General features: G+C 38.5%; 1 protein-coding gene across 7 annotated transcripts in view; it reads right to left on the bottom strand.

Annotated features, from left to right (window-relative positions):
• Positions 1 to 806: 806 nt before the first annotated feature.
• Positions 807 to 17,240, bottom strand: part of LOC127646648 (cyclin-dependent kinase 15-like) — a 75,289-nt gene continuing 58,855 nt past the window's right edge. Inside the window, exons 11-15 of one of the 7 annotated variants that reach the window (XR_007970948.1) lie at positions 16,033 to 16,081; positions 15,704 to 15,846; positions 15,317 to 15,456; positions 7,510 to 7,716; positions 807 to 1,906 (exon numbers count right to left, since the gene is read on the bottom strand). Coding sequence is in view for 4 of the 7 variants with exons in the window: in XM_052130436.1 (XP_051986396.1) it covers positions 15,344 to 15,456; positions 15,704 to 15,846; positions 16,033 to 16,081 (305 nt within the window). In the remaining 3 variants the exon portion in view is untranslated. The other 6 variants (XR_007970947.1, XM_052130436.1, XM_052130434.1 and 3 more) reach the window with 6 other exon arrangements.

The raw sequence follows: 17,240 nt of genomic DNA on the forward strand, positions 1-17,240 counted from the left end.
AACTGAATATAGTGTCACTTTTTACAGTGTACACTAAAAAAAAAGGTCAACCAAGTGGTAACTTCTTACTTTATCTTGATTAACTGGTTTTGTGCAAGTCAACATCACCGAATTATCTTAAATGCATTAGGTTTCATCATCAAAGGGTTAATTCAGGTAGAAAAGGCTCCTTAAGTTAACATCAGGTTACTACTTATTTTAGTGTAGCTTGTTATTAACATGGAAGCTGATTTCTTGTTGATTCCAACTTTTAAAACATGTCAGTTGAAGCTCTCATTTGTTTGTTCTGCCTCTTATCAGTTGTTTGCAGCATTTGCTAGTATTTCTGCACTAAAAGTAGCATTGTGACAAAAGTTGGCATATTTTAACAGGTATATCTTATCAACAAGCTTAGAAAATTGAATGGTTTAATGAGCTGCCAAAAGACAATAAGCCTCTTCCCCCTAAAATCCCATTATGTTAAAGGAACCCACACTCCTCTACCAGACCACCCTCTGGGCCCCAGTCTTTCTATCTCTTTCTCTAAATAAGTTGATAATTTGCATGCTAAGTATGGGTGGCTATTTTGTTGATAATGGTCAATGGAAGAGTGATATGCAGATTAAATGAGCTGGCAGGGGGATCTATTGTTTGAAGCCTCAACCTCACATAAGGGAGGAGAGGAAGACAGGAAAGAAAGAGCAAAGAGGGATGGGGAGGAGGATCAAGGAAAATATTCTCAATGGGAAAAAAGCCAGTGTTTCATGAGATTCCAGATTGTTGCACAAGGTAACAAAGTTGAGATATTCTCTCGGTTGATTTCCTCCCTCTGAAAAAAAGTCATTTTTATTTGTATAGCGCCATTTCACAACTCACATCGTTTCAAAGCAGCTTTACAGAAAATCATGCATTAAAAGAAAATTTAACTGTAACATCTATAAAGTCATAGAGTCATCATTCTGTAGTTTGATTAAATATGAATGGGAATCCATCCATCCATCCATCCATCGTCAACCGCTTATCCTGTGTACAGGGTCGCGGGGGGCTGGAGCCTATCCCAGCTAACATTGGGCGAAAGGCGGGGGACACCCTGGACAGGTCGCCAGTCCATTGCAGGGCCACACATAGACAGACATACACTCACACTCACCTCCACATCCACATCCACACCTAGGGCAATTTGTTTGGAGACACCAATTAACCTAGCCTGCATGTCTTTTGGATGGTGGGAGGAAGCCGGAGTACCCGGAGAGAACCCACGCAGACACGGGGAGAACATGCAAACTCCACACAGAAAGGCCGGGGCAACCAGGGTTTATGAATAGGAATTGTGTTTAAAAATAATTTTAATTAGAAACCCAGTGAGCAAGCTGAAATCGACTGTAGCAAGGAACACAAAACTCCATAAGATGTTGGTTAATGGAGAAAAATAACCTTTGGATAAACCAGACTCACTGTGGGGGCCAGTTCCACTCTGGCTAACATCATGAATGTAATGACAATATTACTTATATATAGTGCAAGTCATGGTTTAAAATTATTAAACTAAGTAAGTGTTAAGGGTCAGTGTTTAAACAAAGATTTTGTATGAACTGTGAGATTAATGAGTAATGTCTTTGAAGTCCTTCCTGGATTAACTGCAAAGTTCCCATAGATGCATTGTGCTTGTTGGTTGGCTGATGAAGGGTTTTGTTGGTAATTAATTGATATTCCATTACAAAAGTGTAGACCATCATTAGGTGATGCAGGCAGAGATCAGTGAGGTGCATGACAGTTCAACCGGCCATTAATTTCGGTGAGGTCTATCCTAAGTCCAAGGTTCAGACAATGGCATATGATGTATCCCATGTGTCATGGTTGGAGTTGGTATCAGTTCATTCTCTGAAGTCCATCATAATAGACTGAAGTGATGTTTGGCTGGCACCGGCTGCTAAAAAAAGAATACTTTTATTACTCCAACAAAAATCAATCAATCAATCAATCAATCAATCAATCAATCAATCAATCTATCCATCCATCCATCCATCCATCCATCCAGCCATCCAGCCAGCCAGCCAGCCAGCCAGCCAGCCAGCAAGCAACAACTATTGAGAGTTCTGATATTGATGTGCGAGGGTCGATCCTTACATAATATTAATACTAAGCATATTTTTTTTGCAAGTAATTTTCTAAAAAAAATTCATTTTGGTCTCATTGTCTGTTGTTGATTTATTGTTAAAGATGATTGCTTTGTATTATAATGATAAATAGGTTATCATTATAATACATTTTATCCTTAGAAATCACCAAAAATGTAATTTAATTGAAGTATTAATATCACAGATAATAGGCCTACTTTATGTCGAATTAAAAGGAAACCAGTTATACTCACTACTAATTATCAATGTAGGGTAAGTAATCCATTACAATTTACTAATTACTTCTCTTAAAAATGTAATCAGATTACTTTACTGGTTACTTAGTTGAAAAGTAATGACATTACTAGTTACTACACAGCCCTCAAATGTCACAGAAACCCAAATATACATATATATGAACATCATTCATGTTCTAAATGTATTTGACAGAAATAATATTATTTTAGAAATGTTACCATAGTAGTGTACTTATTTTCAAAAAGTATTTAACTGAAAGTCAGTAACTGTAATCTTATTACAAGAATTTGTAATGTAATGCATAACACTACTTTTTGAAAAAAAAAAAAAAGATTACAATAAATAATTACTTTGTTATCAGATTACACCAAACACTGCTAGCGATTAACAGCTCAACATTTTGTTCCAACATCTCACACCTGCCAACCCACCCGCCAATCCTCACCCTCCACCCCAGAGACAGTGACGCCTGGCTGGTGTGTGTAAATCCAGTCCCAGGCCTGTGAGGCCTGCATGGAGGTTAGGCGTAACAGCTGGCTCTTGCATGTGTTTGAGAAGCCATGAATAAACAGAGAGAGAGCCACAAAAGCTGTGAGAAGCAGAGACCACACACTCACAGAAACCAAAACACTCTCTCACACTTCACAGTCGGCTTGCTCAGCACATGCTGCCAAACAAATGCTACTGCAACCTTGAAACGATACCCAACAGGCCACATGCCTTACTCATGTTTATTCCCTATGTGAAAGGCTAATGCAAAATCCTGACAGATCACACACTTGCCTGTGCCATTGCATGTGGTATCATATAGCATATCTTTCCTCTTGTTATGTACAAGTACCGCGGTGACATAACTATATTATTAAAATGTACATAGTTCATAGTTTGATCTAAAATTATCAAATTATTGTTTGATCTCAAACTACATTTTATGAAATAATGGTGTTAAATACAATATTAAGTTAACTTTTAAATAAAAAAAATTATTTAAGATGTTAAATGTTTAGAAGCTAAATGTTTCCCTTATAAGCTAAATGCTAATGTTTTCCTAATCAGATAATTGTCCCCATTAAAATGTATTTAGTCCAATTAAAATGTAATGTACATCTGCAAGACTCAATAATGATTATTTTATTTACAATGCATGTTATTTGTTATATATAGACACAATATATTACTGTAGGCTATGTGTTATATCTCAAATGTATTGCAAATTTGTAGGGCCACTGTGGTTTCAGCCTTGGCTTTATTATAAAACATCCATACCAATCTGTTTATCTCATGTCACACTGATCAGGTTTCAGGAGAGGACTATGTACTAAGTACGACTCAAGTATTCTTTTCACCTCTAACAAATGATTTTTATAAGCAAAGAGTGTGTTGAGAAGCTCAGAGGAGGGCTCGGGCGCTAGACGAAGCTGGAGATGACTAGTTAGTCAGGCTAAAAGTATCCTTCAGTGGGCAATGACAGATGAATGTTTTAAATGGAATGTCCTCATGCATTCTCCACTCATCAGGATATCGGATGAGATAGCTGAACATTGGAGACAGACGGCAGATTTGTGCTCAGTTCTCCAGGGATCCTGACATGTGTTTCTGTTGGAGCAGACTGGAACTGACTCTCCTGAAACTGCACACTCATGTATTTACACACACACACACACACACACACACACACACACACACACACACACACACACACACACACACACACACACACACACACACTCGCACGGAAAACAAAAAGGAGAGACTGTTTATTTATAACTGTTCCAGATACAGAATGCTTCAATGCAGCTGTGTTATGGATTTCCACCAAATTGTGCAGTCCTTATGAGTGTGTGTTTGTTAGTGTACTGGTTTGTGTGACGTTTTTGTATTGCATGTTCATTTAGATAGATGTTCTTAGTGGTTTCTAGGCAATTAGACAGATAAACAGCAAGGTTGGTTGGCCTTTATCATAGCCAGACTGTAGCCAGACCATTGACTAAAATGTACCAAAGAACTACCCACGTAAAGGCGTGGTCACACATACTTTTGGATGGTGAATTTCAGCAGGCAAAATACAGCCATCTCAATGGGAATCAAAATTCAAGATCGTACGGATTCCCATTGGAATTGCGAACAATTTGTGGATTTTCCATGGAGTTCAAGTTTGGTGAACTTTGACAGGTGAATTTTATTTTCCGTGTTGACCAGTAATACTGCTTGGTTTGGCAGTGACCTCTGTGTGGCCGGTGCTTTGTACACAGCACTGAATATTCTCAATGGACAAGGATATAATTTTGCTTACAGCACCTTTAAGTTAAAAAGAAACTCACAAGCGATGTGGGCAGGTGGGCTTCATAACATTTATGATTGGGAAGGTTAATGTTATTAAAATGAATTGTATTCCAAAATTTAGCTACCTGCTACAGCCTCTCCCCATAGATGTCGCCCTCTCTTATTTCAAGCAATTTGATAGCATAGCGAAGTCCTTCATTTGGAATGGTAAACATTCCAGATTACATTTCAGTAAGCTGCATAGGCCAATTGACAAAGGTGGGCTAGGCCTACCCAATATTTTGTTTTATTATTATGCATTCGGTCTCAGACATTTGGCTCATTGGATGCTTCCACCTGTGAGAGCCCCTCCCTGGCTTTGTATTGAACAGGAAGTTCTTGCCCCTATTTTGCCATTCTAAAGCCTTTCTATCAAACTAAGTTAAGTTACACCCCGTTATCTTGCATCTGCACTTAGTATGGACGAAAGTGTCCAGAGCGTTTATTCGGACATTTATTTAAATGTTGCCACGAGCATATGACTGAACCCAAAATTATGTATTAATAAGTCCCTTTCTGCTGATCAGAGTGGATTGTGAGGGGGGTTACTACACTAGTTCTTAAGGTATTTACAGCTGCGCCACCTGCTCTGTACTATTTTTGGGAGTAGCATACACCCCCCTAAAATGGCAGACACTCTGTGAGTGGTGATAACTGCGTTTGGAAAAGGCTATGAGGCATCAGTGTATTACTCCCTGCTAATTTAGAGTCTGGGGGATGGAGCTTTAACTTCTATCAAGAGATTATGAGAGAAAGATTTAAACTTGGTATTGGAGGAGGGTGTGTGGCTAGGATTCTAAAAAACGTCAAGTCTACATCTAGAGACACAAGGGTGCGCCTTATGCAATACAAGACTTGACATTGATTCTATTAGACCCCTTCTAGATTGAATAGTCTTGCTCTTAAAGACACACCCACCTGCTGGCAATGCCAGTCAGAGGATGGATACACAACACATGTCTTTTAGTGGTGTGTTAAGATCCAAGAATTTCGGTTGAAGGTTCAGAGTTTTGTGTGTGACGTATTGGGCAATCGGGTTTCATTTTGCTGCAGACTCTGTATTTTGGGCGATGGGGCAGTCATCGATGTAGAGAATAGACACATAAAGAGTTGGGTCCTAACCAGTGTCATGATCACCAGACAGATGTTTTTAAGGGGATGGAGGTCAGCTGGAGCACCCTCATTTCAGGTCATTGGACTTGTTTGTGGGGAAATGGGGCGGATATCTGGTGTTTCTGGAGGGCTTTTGGGGAGCGGCTGTGGAGAGAGAGGTGTAGTTGTCAATATGTGTGATTATATATATATATATATATATATATATATATATATATATATATATATATATATATATATATATATGTGTGTGTCTATAATCATGTAATAATCATGTTGGGGTTAATTGTTGATTCTGTGTATATACATGTATGTTTTGTTTTTCTGTGTTTAATATGTAAATCAATAAAAAAAAGAAAAGAAACTCGAAACCAAGCAAATATTCATTGGTCAATGCGGCGGAATTGTTAAAGGCGGGTCTGTCAAAGTTCACTAAAGGTTTTCGGAGGCATACAATAAAAGACACACATGGGGAAAAAAAGTTTGTGTAATGGCACGGCAATCTCCACGAGTGATTACACAGTAAACACATGGGAAAATAGCAGAATATCCAGCATTGAAAACCTCATCAGAGTGAACTTCACTAACCTGACAAACTTGGGCAAATATGGTGATCCGGCACTCGTTGTCTCAACACGGAACCTTGTGAACACGACTCTGTTTCAAGGTGGACTGATGAAAGTCCTGTGTGCTTTTACTCACGGAAGTTCCATCAAACCAGCCAATCAGATTTGGACTGATAAACTTTAGAAAGTGTTTTCCAGTTTTGTGTGCTTTGTGGGCGGTCCTTGGGCCATCTGAGGCTGAGTCTAGTTGGTTGGTTGCTAAGGTGTTTTGGATGGTTGCGAGTGCCTTGCTAAATGGTGGCTGAGGGGTTTTTAATGGCTGATAGACAATTAGACAGACAGACAGACAGACAGATAGATAGATGATAGATAAATGATAGATAGATAGATAGATAGATAGATAGATAGATAGATAGATAGATAGATAGATAGATAGATAGATAGATAGATAGATAGATAGATAGATAGATAGATAGATAGATAGATAGATATATTGATTGATTGATTGATTGTGCATGGCTTATATTAGAGTGTTTATACAAGCCTATATGATTTTTAATCCATCAGAGGTTTACCAACATCAGTAAGCACTTAATAGCTTTTACTGTACCTAACGGCGGTCCGACAACCTTGAGTTTTGACATTAATTAATGTCATAAACCCATATAAAACTTTGCCGGAGCTGCAGTAATGTCTAAAAGACAGTTAACAAGACCACATCAGAGTGAGTTAAGCATAGGAAAATTCATACTGAGAGAGACCAGCTGAGCTCTCAGCTTTTCATTTCATTGCCTTGAGTCACTCCGTCAGACTCTTCCCACCCACTGACTCCCGGGACAGAACCCAACAAACACTTTTCACAGGCATGCTGAAGTCAGCTTGAAGGGGAAGGTGTAGGACAGAATTTTTTTGTATGTTTAGAACAGCATACTACTCTTATATACTGCAGTGTGTAGGCAATAGTATTCTGTGTGTTATCTTCAAACCCCCCCCCCCACCACACACACTCATTATACTGCCAAAAGTGAAGAAATGTTTACACTAAATTGTTTTAAAAATGCAAAATAATGATAAAGTCATGTGACATACAGTGTAGCTGGCATAATGCTTAAATAACATGTTTATAGTGGAATAACACCTACTGTTTCACTTACCATTTAAAAAAATAGTTAGCAATTTATTTTTGTTCCGGTAACAGTAAGATTTCATTTCAAACATCGCCTTTTTTGTGTGCGTGCGTGCGTGTGAGAATGAGAGCGTCCTCTCATGGCTTGTCCAGGAACTGCAATAGCTTCTCAAACAAAGCCAGGCGGCAAATGAGACAAAGCCAGAAAAAGAGGGAGGAAGATGGGGGTCGTGGGCTGTAGGAAAAATAAAAAGACAGAGAAGTTTGATCATTTAGTGTGTATGTCTGTAAAGGCCTGCAGATTTAAATGTAATCTGATCTTTTGAGAGCTTGTTGGTGCATTTTTGTGGAGCCCAGTTACTGATTTAATAACAGGACCGGAAGTTTACTTTGCACCTCAGCACCATCTTCAACAGTGGCGGCTGCTGGTCTTTCAAAGAGGGGAAGCTCATTTTCGGCCTACATTATAAACTTATTTACCCTATTTTTTGCACTAAATCAATCTTAGGTGTTGATCTGCCCTGCTGTTTAATTCTAATTTGTTCCTCGTAAGGAAGACTTTCAAATGGCTTCGCCAAAATCAGGTCGACAATATTAGCACCGTCTGCCATCGTGCACAGTTTCACCCGTACGACGCTAGCCTAGCCTACTGTATGAATGAATGAATGAACGAACGAACGAACGAACGAACGCTCTAAAACAAAATATATTAAACTTGGTAAAACTGAAACAAGGAATGTGGTGTATAATTGTGTGAAATGTATTATGCAAATTGACTAGCAATTTCGCCAAACAAATATAAAGAAATAGGTTGCAGCAGTTTGTCTTTCGACTACACTTGAGAAATCCACGATGGGACTGAGCGCGAAATAGCTTCAGTGACTTCTTATAGTACGGATTCGCTGTCAATCAAAAGGAGATGCAGTCTTTCGACAGATCCTCCAATCATCACGCGGAAGCCCGGGGTCCGGGCCAGCCCACTCCTCATTCACCCCCAGAGACGCTGAGCGTCCGTGGGCGGGACATAATCGCAGCATTTATCCAATGACCGTCTATTTTCGAGCACTGAAAAAACTGTTCAGAGCAGCCCCATTGATGTCAATGGACGCTCGGCTTCAACAGGGAAATGCACTGACGCTACGGGAATGTATGAGAAGTAAATCGAGTCAGCCGACCTGCTATGTGTAATGTAGCTGATTCTGAACGAACTCGTCTTTGAGATGAACGTGTTCTAACGCATTTTTAGTCAATAAATTGTTTACACAATAGTACATATTTGACCATAATTTTTTTGACATTATAGGGGAAGCTGAGCTTCCCTTGCAGTCTTAAAGAAATCCCCACTGATCTTCAAACAATCCAGCCCAAAGGCAAGACACTCCACCTTGGTCCTCTCTTTCGCTCTGCATTATCTTGTCACTCATTTTTGTTATGCTTTTTGTACTCCCTTACTTTATAATCTAGATTGTGATGCACAGAGGAGATCTTGGCTGTTAACTGAAAGGTTTAAACTCCAGCAGGTATACTTAATGAAACATCACCACTGTGCCACTCAGCGAGGCACGTAATGTTGACTGAGAAGAGAGCTTCCCTGTCATAAGTCACTTACAGGTGAAACTCGAAAAATTAGAATATCGTGCAAAAGTTCATTAATTTCAGTAATTCAACTAAAAAGGTGAAACTAATAAATTATATAGACTCATTACAAGCAAAGTAAGATATTTCAAGCCTTTATTTGATATAATTTTGATGATTATGGCTTACAGCTTATGAAAACCCCAAATTCAGAATCTCAGAATATTAGAATATTACATGAAATCAATAAAAAAAAAGGATTTTAAATACAGAAATGTCGGCCCTCCGAAAAGTATAATCATGCATATGTACTCAGTACTTGGTTTGGGCCCCTTTTGCATTAATTACTGCCTCAATGCGGCGTGGCATGGATGCTATCAGCCTGTGGCACTGCTGAGGTGTTATGGAAGACCAAGATGCTTCAATAGCGGCCTTCAGCTCTTCTGCATTGTTTGGTCTCATGTCTCTCATCTTTCTCTTGGCAATGCCCCATAGATTCTCTATGGGGTTCAGGTCAGGCGAGTTTGCTGGCCAATCAAGCACAGTAATACCATGGTCACTGAACCAGGTTTTGGTACTTTTGGCAGTGTGGGCAGGTGCCAAGTCCTGCTGGAAAATGAAGTCAGCATCTCCATAAAGCTTGTCTGCTGAAGGAAGCATGAAGTGCTCTAAAATGTCCCGGTAGACGGCTGCGTTGACTCTGGACTTAATAAAGCACAGTGGACCAACACCAGCCGATGACATGGCTCCCCAAACCAACACAGACTGTGGAAACTTCACACTGGACTTCAAGCATCTTGGATTTGTGCCTCCATTCTTCCTCCAGACTCTGGGACCTTGGTTTCCAAATGAGATGCAAAATTTGCTCTCATCAGAAAAGAGGATTTTGGACCACTGAGCAACAGACCAGTTCTTTTTTTCTTTAGCCCAGGTAAGACGTTTGACATTTGAAGCCCATGTCCAGGACCCGTCTGTGTGTGGTGGCTCTTGATGCAGTAACTCCAGCCTCAGACCACTCCTTGTGAAGCTCCCCCACACATTTGAATGGCCTTTTCCTGACAATCCTCTCCAGGCTACGGTCATCCCTGCTGCTTGTGCACCTTTTTCTTCCACACTTTTCCCTTCCACTTAACTTTCTATTAATGTGCTTTGATACAGCACTTTGAGAACATCCAACTTCTTTTGCAATTACCTTTTGAGGCTTTCCCTCCTTGTGGAGGGTGTCAATGATGGTTTTCTGCACAACTGTCAGGTCAGCAGTCTTCCCCATGATTGTGAATTCAACTGAACCAGACTGAGAGACCATTTAAAGGCTCAGGAACCCTTTGCAGGTGTTTAGCTGATTAGAGTGTGACACTTTGAGCCTACAATACTGAACCTTTTCACAATATTCTAATTTTCTGAGATTCTGAATTTGGGGTTTTCATAAGCTGTAAGCCATAATCATCAAAATTATATCAAATAAAGGCTTGAAATATCTTTGCTTGTAATGAGTCTATATAATATATTAGTTTCACCTTTTAAGTTGAATTACTGAAATTAATGAACTTTTGCATGATATTCTAATTTTTCGAGTTTCACCTGTATAGCTAAAGAATAAGCTAAATGACAAATTGAAAAGTAGGTATAAATCAAAGAGGACATCTTAGTTACTCTTTACACAGTAGTTTAAGCTGTGCGTTTAGCGCTTTAGATATCAGGTGAACACGTGTGCCACCGTAAACTAACTTCTCATGCACCCATTAATGAGAAATGTCAAGAATTCTTTCTCACCAAAACCTATCATATCTCTTTAGAAGACTTGGAATATGACGCTTAAGTCATCTGGACTACTTTATGATACATTTGGGTCCTTTTTTAATCTTTAACTTGAGTCTCATTTAACTCAGTAAGTTTTTTTTCCTAATTTAAGAAGTTTTAATTCTAAAGAAATAAATTGCCATTTTGCAATATCTGTGGGAATTTATGACCACTCACATTAAAATGAAGACTCCAGTCATATCAGTAACCTTATAAAAGCTGTATTCTACATGAAGGGGGTCCCCTCATGTGGGCTGCCATTTTAAAATCACATGACCAGCTGAATACTACTCGTTTGATCTCAGTAACCGCACTGTTATTGACACTTTCATTCAGGGATTTAATTAATCCTGGCTGACTGTGAATAGTCCACTTCTGCAATGGCATCAGTAACTAAAAACTACTGAGTTTGAATGATGCTGCATCCAAGCCACTGTGAACAAAAACTTACTGAGTGCACCTTTTACTTTGTTTTGTATTGAAAAGATGGACCACAATATCCGTAAAATATTCAAATTTAGTTTTCTGCATAAGAAAGAAAGTCATATGGGTTTGGAACAGCATAACTTTGAGTAAATTATGACAACATTTTAATTTCTGGGTGAATTATTCCTTTAAGTGCCTCCTCGTTCAACACCACAGTGGTGGCACGGAAAGTAAATCTAAAGGACAGACAAGCTAACTGTAATGTTTACAATATTTATTTTGACATTAATACACAGTGGGATTTAAAATAATTTCATGAAATTACAAACACGCACAATTGTCACAGTATCGCAGATAACGTTCACTAACAAAAGCATTGAGCCAGATATGAGATCTGTGACTATTGCTTGAAGCTAATAGAACATAATAGAATATTAACAAATAGAACAACTGTTTGTTGCTGACCAATATTGCTGTACATCTTTACATCAGCTGGGAAGAGTCACATTGACACTGATTGAATCTTTGCTTGTGATGATCTTTTTTAGCTACAGCAGGGCAGATAAACATTATAATTTATGGTTTTACATGGATGTTATAACTTGCATCATTGGTGGAATTTCTTTTAATTCCCCACGACATTAATAACTTTATTATTGTTTCCAGAATTACTGTTTTTACCAAGCAGGGTTGTAATTGAAATCAAAAACAGTCCTCAAAACCAATAAATGAATCTTATGAGCTGACACTTTCAAAGAATTTCTCCGAATGACTTGCCAACTCAAGAGTTATTGGTTTGAATCAATCTGACGTATCCTTCACTGAATAAACTCATTGAAACACAGTAGCTGAATTACACTGGCGGCCAAAAGTTTGGAATAATGTACAGAATTGCTCTTATGGAAATAAATTGCCACTTTTATTCACCAAAGTGGCATTCAACTGATCACAATGTATAGTCAGGACATTAATAATGTGAAAATTACTATTACAATTTTATTTTTTTAACTTAAACTACTTTAAAGAGTTATCAACAAAAAATCCTCCCGTTACATCAGTAATGTCCTGACTATACTTTGTGATCAGTTGAATGCCACTTTGGTGAATAAAAGTGGCAATTTCTTTCCAAAAAAACAAAATCTGTACATTATTCCAAACCTTTGGCCACTAGTGTATGTCTGATTCACTTACCAATCTGCAAGTCTGTGCTCGCTGTCATGCCAAAATGAAACATTTTACATTTACATGCATTTGGCAGACGCTTTTATCCAAAGCGACTTGCAGTGCTCTTATTACAGGGACAATCCCCCGGAGCAACCTGGAATTAAGTGCCTTGCTCAAGGACACAATGTTGGTGGTGGTGGGGATAGAACCAGCAACCTTCTGATTACCAGTTATGTGCTCTAGCCCACTAAGCCGCCACCACCACAACAAAGAAACAAGAACTGTTATATGTACAAAATTTGTTAAAAACTGAATTCAGTCATTTCACTTGTTGTTCTAATGATAGCATTAAGATCAGATAGACAATTCTTGTAATTAATGGTTTTATAATTATAATACATGATTATCACTTAATGTCATAGAAAGCCCAGTAAACATGAAAAAAGCTAAATCAATATTTGGTGCGACCACCTTTGCATTTAAAACAGCACCAATATTTGGTGTGCCTGAACACAGTTTTTCTTGGTTATTGGCAGATAGGATGTTCCAAGCTTCTTGGAGAATTTACCACAGTTTTTCTATCTATTTCAGTCTTAATTGCTTCTGTCTCTTCATGTAATCTCAGACTGACACGATGTTCAGTGGGGGGCTTTGTGGGGCAATGGGATTTGTTGCAGGGCTCCCTGTTCTTCTATTCTAATATTTTCTTTTTGCAAAAGTAATGTTTGTGTATCTAGCATTTATATTTTCTATTGACACACTAAAGCTGAAGATATAAATAACCATCTTAAGACAAAGGCTTTTGTGAAACATCTTTTGTGCCTAAGACTGGACTTTCGCACAGTACTGTATATAGTATATATATAGTATATATACAGTATATACACACGTATTCACAGTGTGGCCCATATACAGTGACGCTTAGTCCAATCTGGCCCTTGACCTAAATTGAGTTTGGCACCCCTGGTCTTAGCTGACAGCCAGGAATGCAGATGTATTGACCTGATCCTTTCTGAATGAACAAGCTATATGTATCATGAAATGTGTTTGGAATACAGTTTCTGTGCCATTGTGCTCGGAGACACTGTATTTTGACCACTACTGTGTAAATCTGTCTACCAATAAGTACTCTCTTAGATGATATCAATCAGACATTTAAAAACATAAATCTTACGAAATTGCAGTCTGATTATTCTTAATAAAAGTCACATATTTGTTACAGCTGATTTGGATCTGAATAAACAACATACACACTGACTGTCATGCTGAAACATAGTGTCACGTTTAAAGGAATAGTTCACCCAAAAATGAAAATCACCATTGCTGTAATTACTACCAAATGTTGCTCTAAACCCACATGACTTAATTTGTTTTGGGGAACTTTTTACAGTTTATTTGCCAGTCATGAAAGTGAATAGTAACTCTCATCTGTCAAGCTGAAAGCACGCAATTTAAGTTGTTATTCACTCTCAAATAATGTCAAAACATTAATAAAGTGCTTGAATCTAACATAGCAGCTACATCAAAAACATCAAACTGTTTCTCATTGCGTCTCATGACCAAACATCATGACATTACGCTGTATCTTTATTAATGATTCGATATGAATGAGTCAATAAAGATCTCTCAAAATGAACTCACTTTCATGCCATCCCAGATGTACATGACTTTCTTTCTTCTGCAGAACGCAAGTGAATGGTGACCAGATCTTTTAAGCTCCAAAACTCACATAAAAGCAGCATAAAAGTAATCCATACAATGCCAGTGGTTAAGTCTATGTCATCAGAAGCGATATAATAGGTGTGGGTAAGAAACAGGTCAATATTTAAGTTTTGAAAGTGAAAGTGGAGATTTATAGAAAAAATATTGATCTGTTTCTCACCCAAATTGATTGCATCACTTCAGAAGACATATATAAAACCACTGAAGTCATATGGATTACTTTTATGCTGCTTTCATGTGATTTCTGGTCTGGTCACCATTCACTTGCAATGTATGGACCTTCAGAGCTGAAATATTTTCAACTTGAATAAGATCTTCATTTGTGTTCTGCAGAAGAAGGAAAGTCCTACACCTCTGGGATGGTCAAGTGAGTCAATTATGAAATACTTTTTATTTTTGGGTGAACTATCCCTTTAAATTTCTTTCTTATCGTCACACAAAGTGGAAGAGGTGTTAGTGAGGCCAGCAGGGGGTGCTCACACTGCAATCTGTGTGTGTCCTAAATGCCCCAGTGTAGTGACGGGACCCTATATTGTAAAAAAGCACTGTCTTTCGGATGAGACATTAAACTGAAGTCCTGATTCTCTGTGGTTGTTAAATTGGCCCTTATCAATCATGGCCTCCTAATAATCCCCATCCATGAATTGGCTCCATCACTCTCCTCTCTCCTGTCCACCAATAGCTGGTGTGTGTTGAGTGTACTGGTGCACTATGGCTGCCGTCGCATCATCCTGTTGAATGCTGCATACTGGTGGTGGTTGAGGAGAGTCCCCTGTTCACAATGTAAAGCACTTTGAGTGTAGTGTCAGAAAAGCACTATATAAATGTTACGTTCATTGATTCATTCAAAGTGATCGTATTGCTTCTGAAGACTTAGAATATAGTGCATGAGTTGGATTGATTATGTGTTCTGTGGTGTTATTTTTCATCTTTTTTTGAGCTTGACAGACAGAAGTCACTATTAACTTTATGGGAAATAAACACTGTGGAGGCTTTTTAAAAATTCAGCTTTCGTGTTACACGGGAGAAATTTGAAGCGTCATTAGTGTACGTAAATAATTACAGATAATAAAAAAAAAACAATTTGGGTGGGGTGAACTTTCTCTTTAATTATGTCTGTGTGTTTATGCTTTTCACAAGCACGTCACCTTTTTTTATTTGCAAAGAGTAATCTTTCACCAGCACTTGGCTAAAGGAGCGAGAGGTGATTTCATCCGTCTGCTCGGAATGAAGATATCCCTTGCTTCCACCTCTAACCTCACGCCCGGCACCTTAAAGATGGACACAGCTGACGGAGAGAGAGAAAGACAGGGTTATGGCAAGGTAAATGACAGTAAATACAAAGAGAGAAGAGGAAAAAGAGGTTTCTAAGATTGCATAATCCCTTTTCATCTCGACTCTGTGTTGAAAAATGTTGACAGTATGGACTGAAACTAAGGGATTTAACTTTGATCTTCTACATAACAGGAGCGGATTAACCTTGAAGGTCGAATTGCGTGCATTCCGCTCATATAGAGGTATTCTCATGCACTTACTGTCCCTTAGATGCATTAACGGAGGTGGAAGAGTGCTGAAATATGGGTGCAGCAATGCATCCTGGGCTGAAATCCTGTCCTTTGGATTCATCATCAGCATCTGCTGGGCCAGATCCTCCGTCTTATAAGGTAACTGTGCGAGCCTGAGCAAAATATTCACATACAAATACACACACACACACATGCATACAGAGCTATGGGTCAGACGTCTATTAGAAGGGGGTGGTGTAAGAGAGACGAGAGCTGCTATACAAAAACCCTTCTGTTCCCGCTCGGAGCAACACGCACACACATACACACACAAGCATGCACGCATGAACTGGTCTTACCTTTTCCAGACATCTCGAAATTGCTTGGGCTTGCAGGACAGGAACCACTCTAGAGGAGTACAAAAAAACCTCTTTTAGATGAACAGACCACTAGAACATCCAGCTTTGATCAGGTATCTTCACTCAGAGCAGGTTAAGACAATGAGCCTTGAGACAAAGTTGTTGTTCATTCCCGGAGCTTTTAGCCATTGTTCACTGTATGCTGACTGGAAGAGTCTGTACACTTAAAATAGCTTACTTGTATCATGTTGATACATCTCTCCAAAACTCCAATACCAACTTGTTGCCTTAGGGGAATAAGTCCATTAACTAGTGCAACGCGTGCACTGTATAGTGCAATGTTAGACAGGAAATAGTAAAAATCCCTTTAATTTCTTCCATATGGGGAATTGATTATTATCTTTTTTTATTACTTTAAAGACAGACCTACACTACACATGATCCTAAAGCGAATCAGGGAATCACAATAAACAAACCTAATTAAAACTACTATCTGAATATTGTGCAAAAAGATACAAATGTATTCTTTTAATACTTAAAATCAACTGCTTTTTGGAAAATTTCAATATTTTTCCATTGTTTTTAAATCAATTACGCGATTCGCAATCCTTTATGAGATTGTAGTTCTTCCCCTCATGAAAGACAGTAAGTACACAGTCTTGTACCTCCATCTTTCTGTAAAATTTTTAAATGCTTCTCTGCTTCAAATCAACGTTTTTAATGTTGTGATTCAACACTGAGCTGGTTGATTTGGTTAATGGCTTAGAACTCTTTAATGAAGGATTTTATGAAATCACTATAAAAAAAAAATGATTGGGAAAAATACTTCCGGAGCCAAGACGGCTAAAAATGTTGGCAGGGACTCTATATTCCAAGTCTTCTGAAGCCATGTGAGAGGAACAGACTTGAATTTACGTTTTTGCATGTCTCCTTAAATCTGAGGGCCACGGGCAAGATTTTCTGCTAATTAAATTATTTGATGAAAATCTTGCCTGTCGCCATAGTTCTCAACTTTAAGAGAAACCCGAGCACTGGCTCTGGTATCACTGACATCAAACCTAGCGTAAACGCATCATGAGGTGGCAAGTTTGAATATATTCAAGCATGAATGGAATTTGAGAGCTGCAGAGGAAGGACAGGCAACATTTTTAATGGGGATTTTGTCATTTATGCAGCTCGACAGCTACTGGTCACTATACAGTTTCATT

Source organism: Xyrauchen texanus, chromosome 7 (genome assembly GCF_025860055.1).
Source record: "Xyrauchen texanus isolate HMW12.3.18 chromosome 7, RBS_HiC_50CHRs, whole genome shotgun sequence".
Lineage (NCBI taxonomy): Eukaryota > Metazoa > Chordata > Actinopteri > Cypriniformes > Catostomidae > Xyrauchen > Xyrauchen texanus.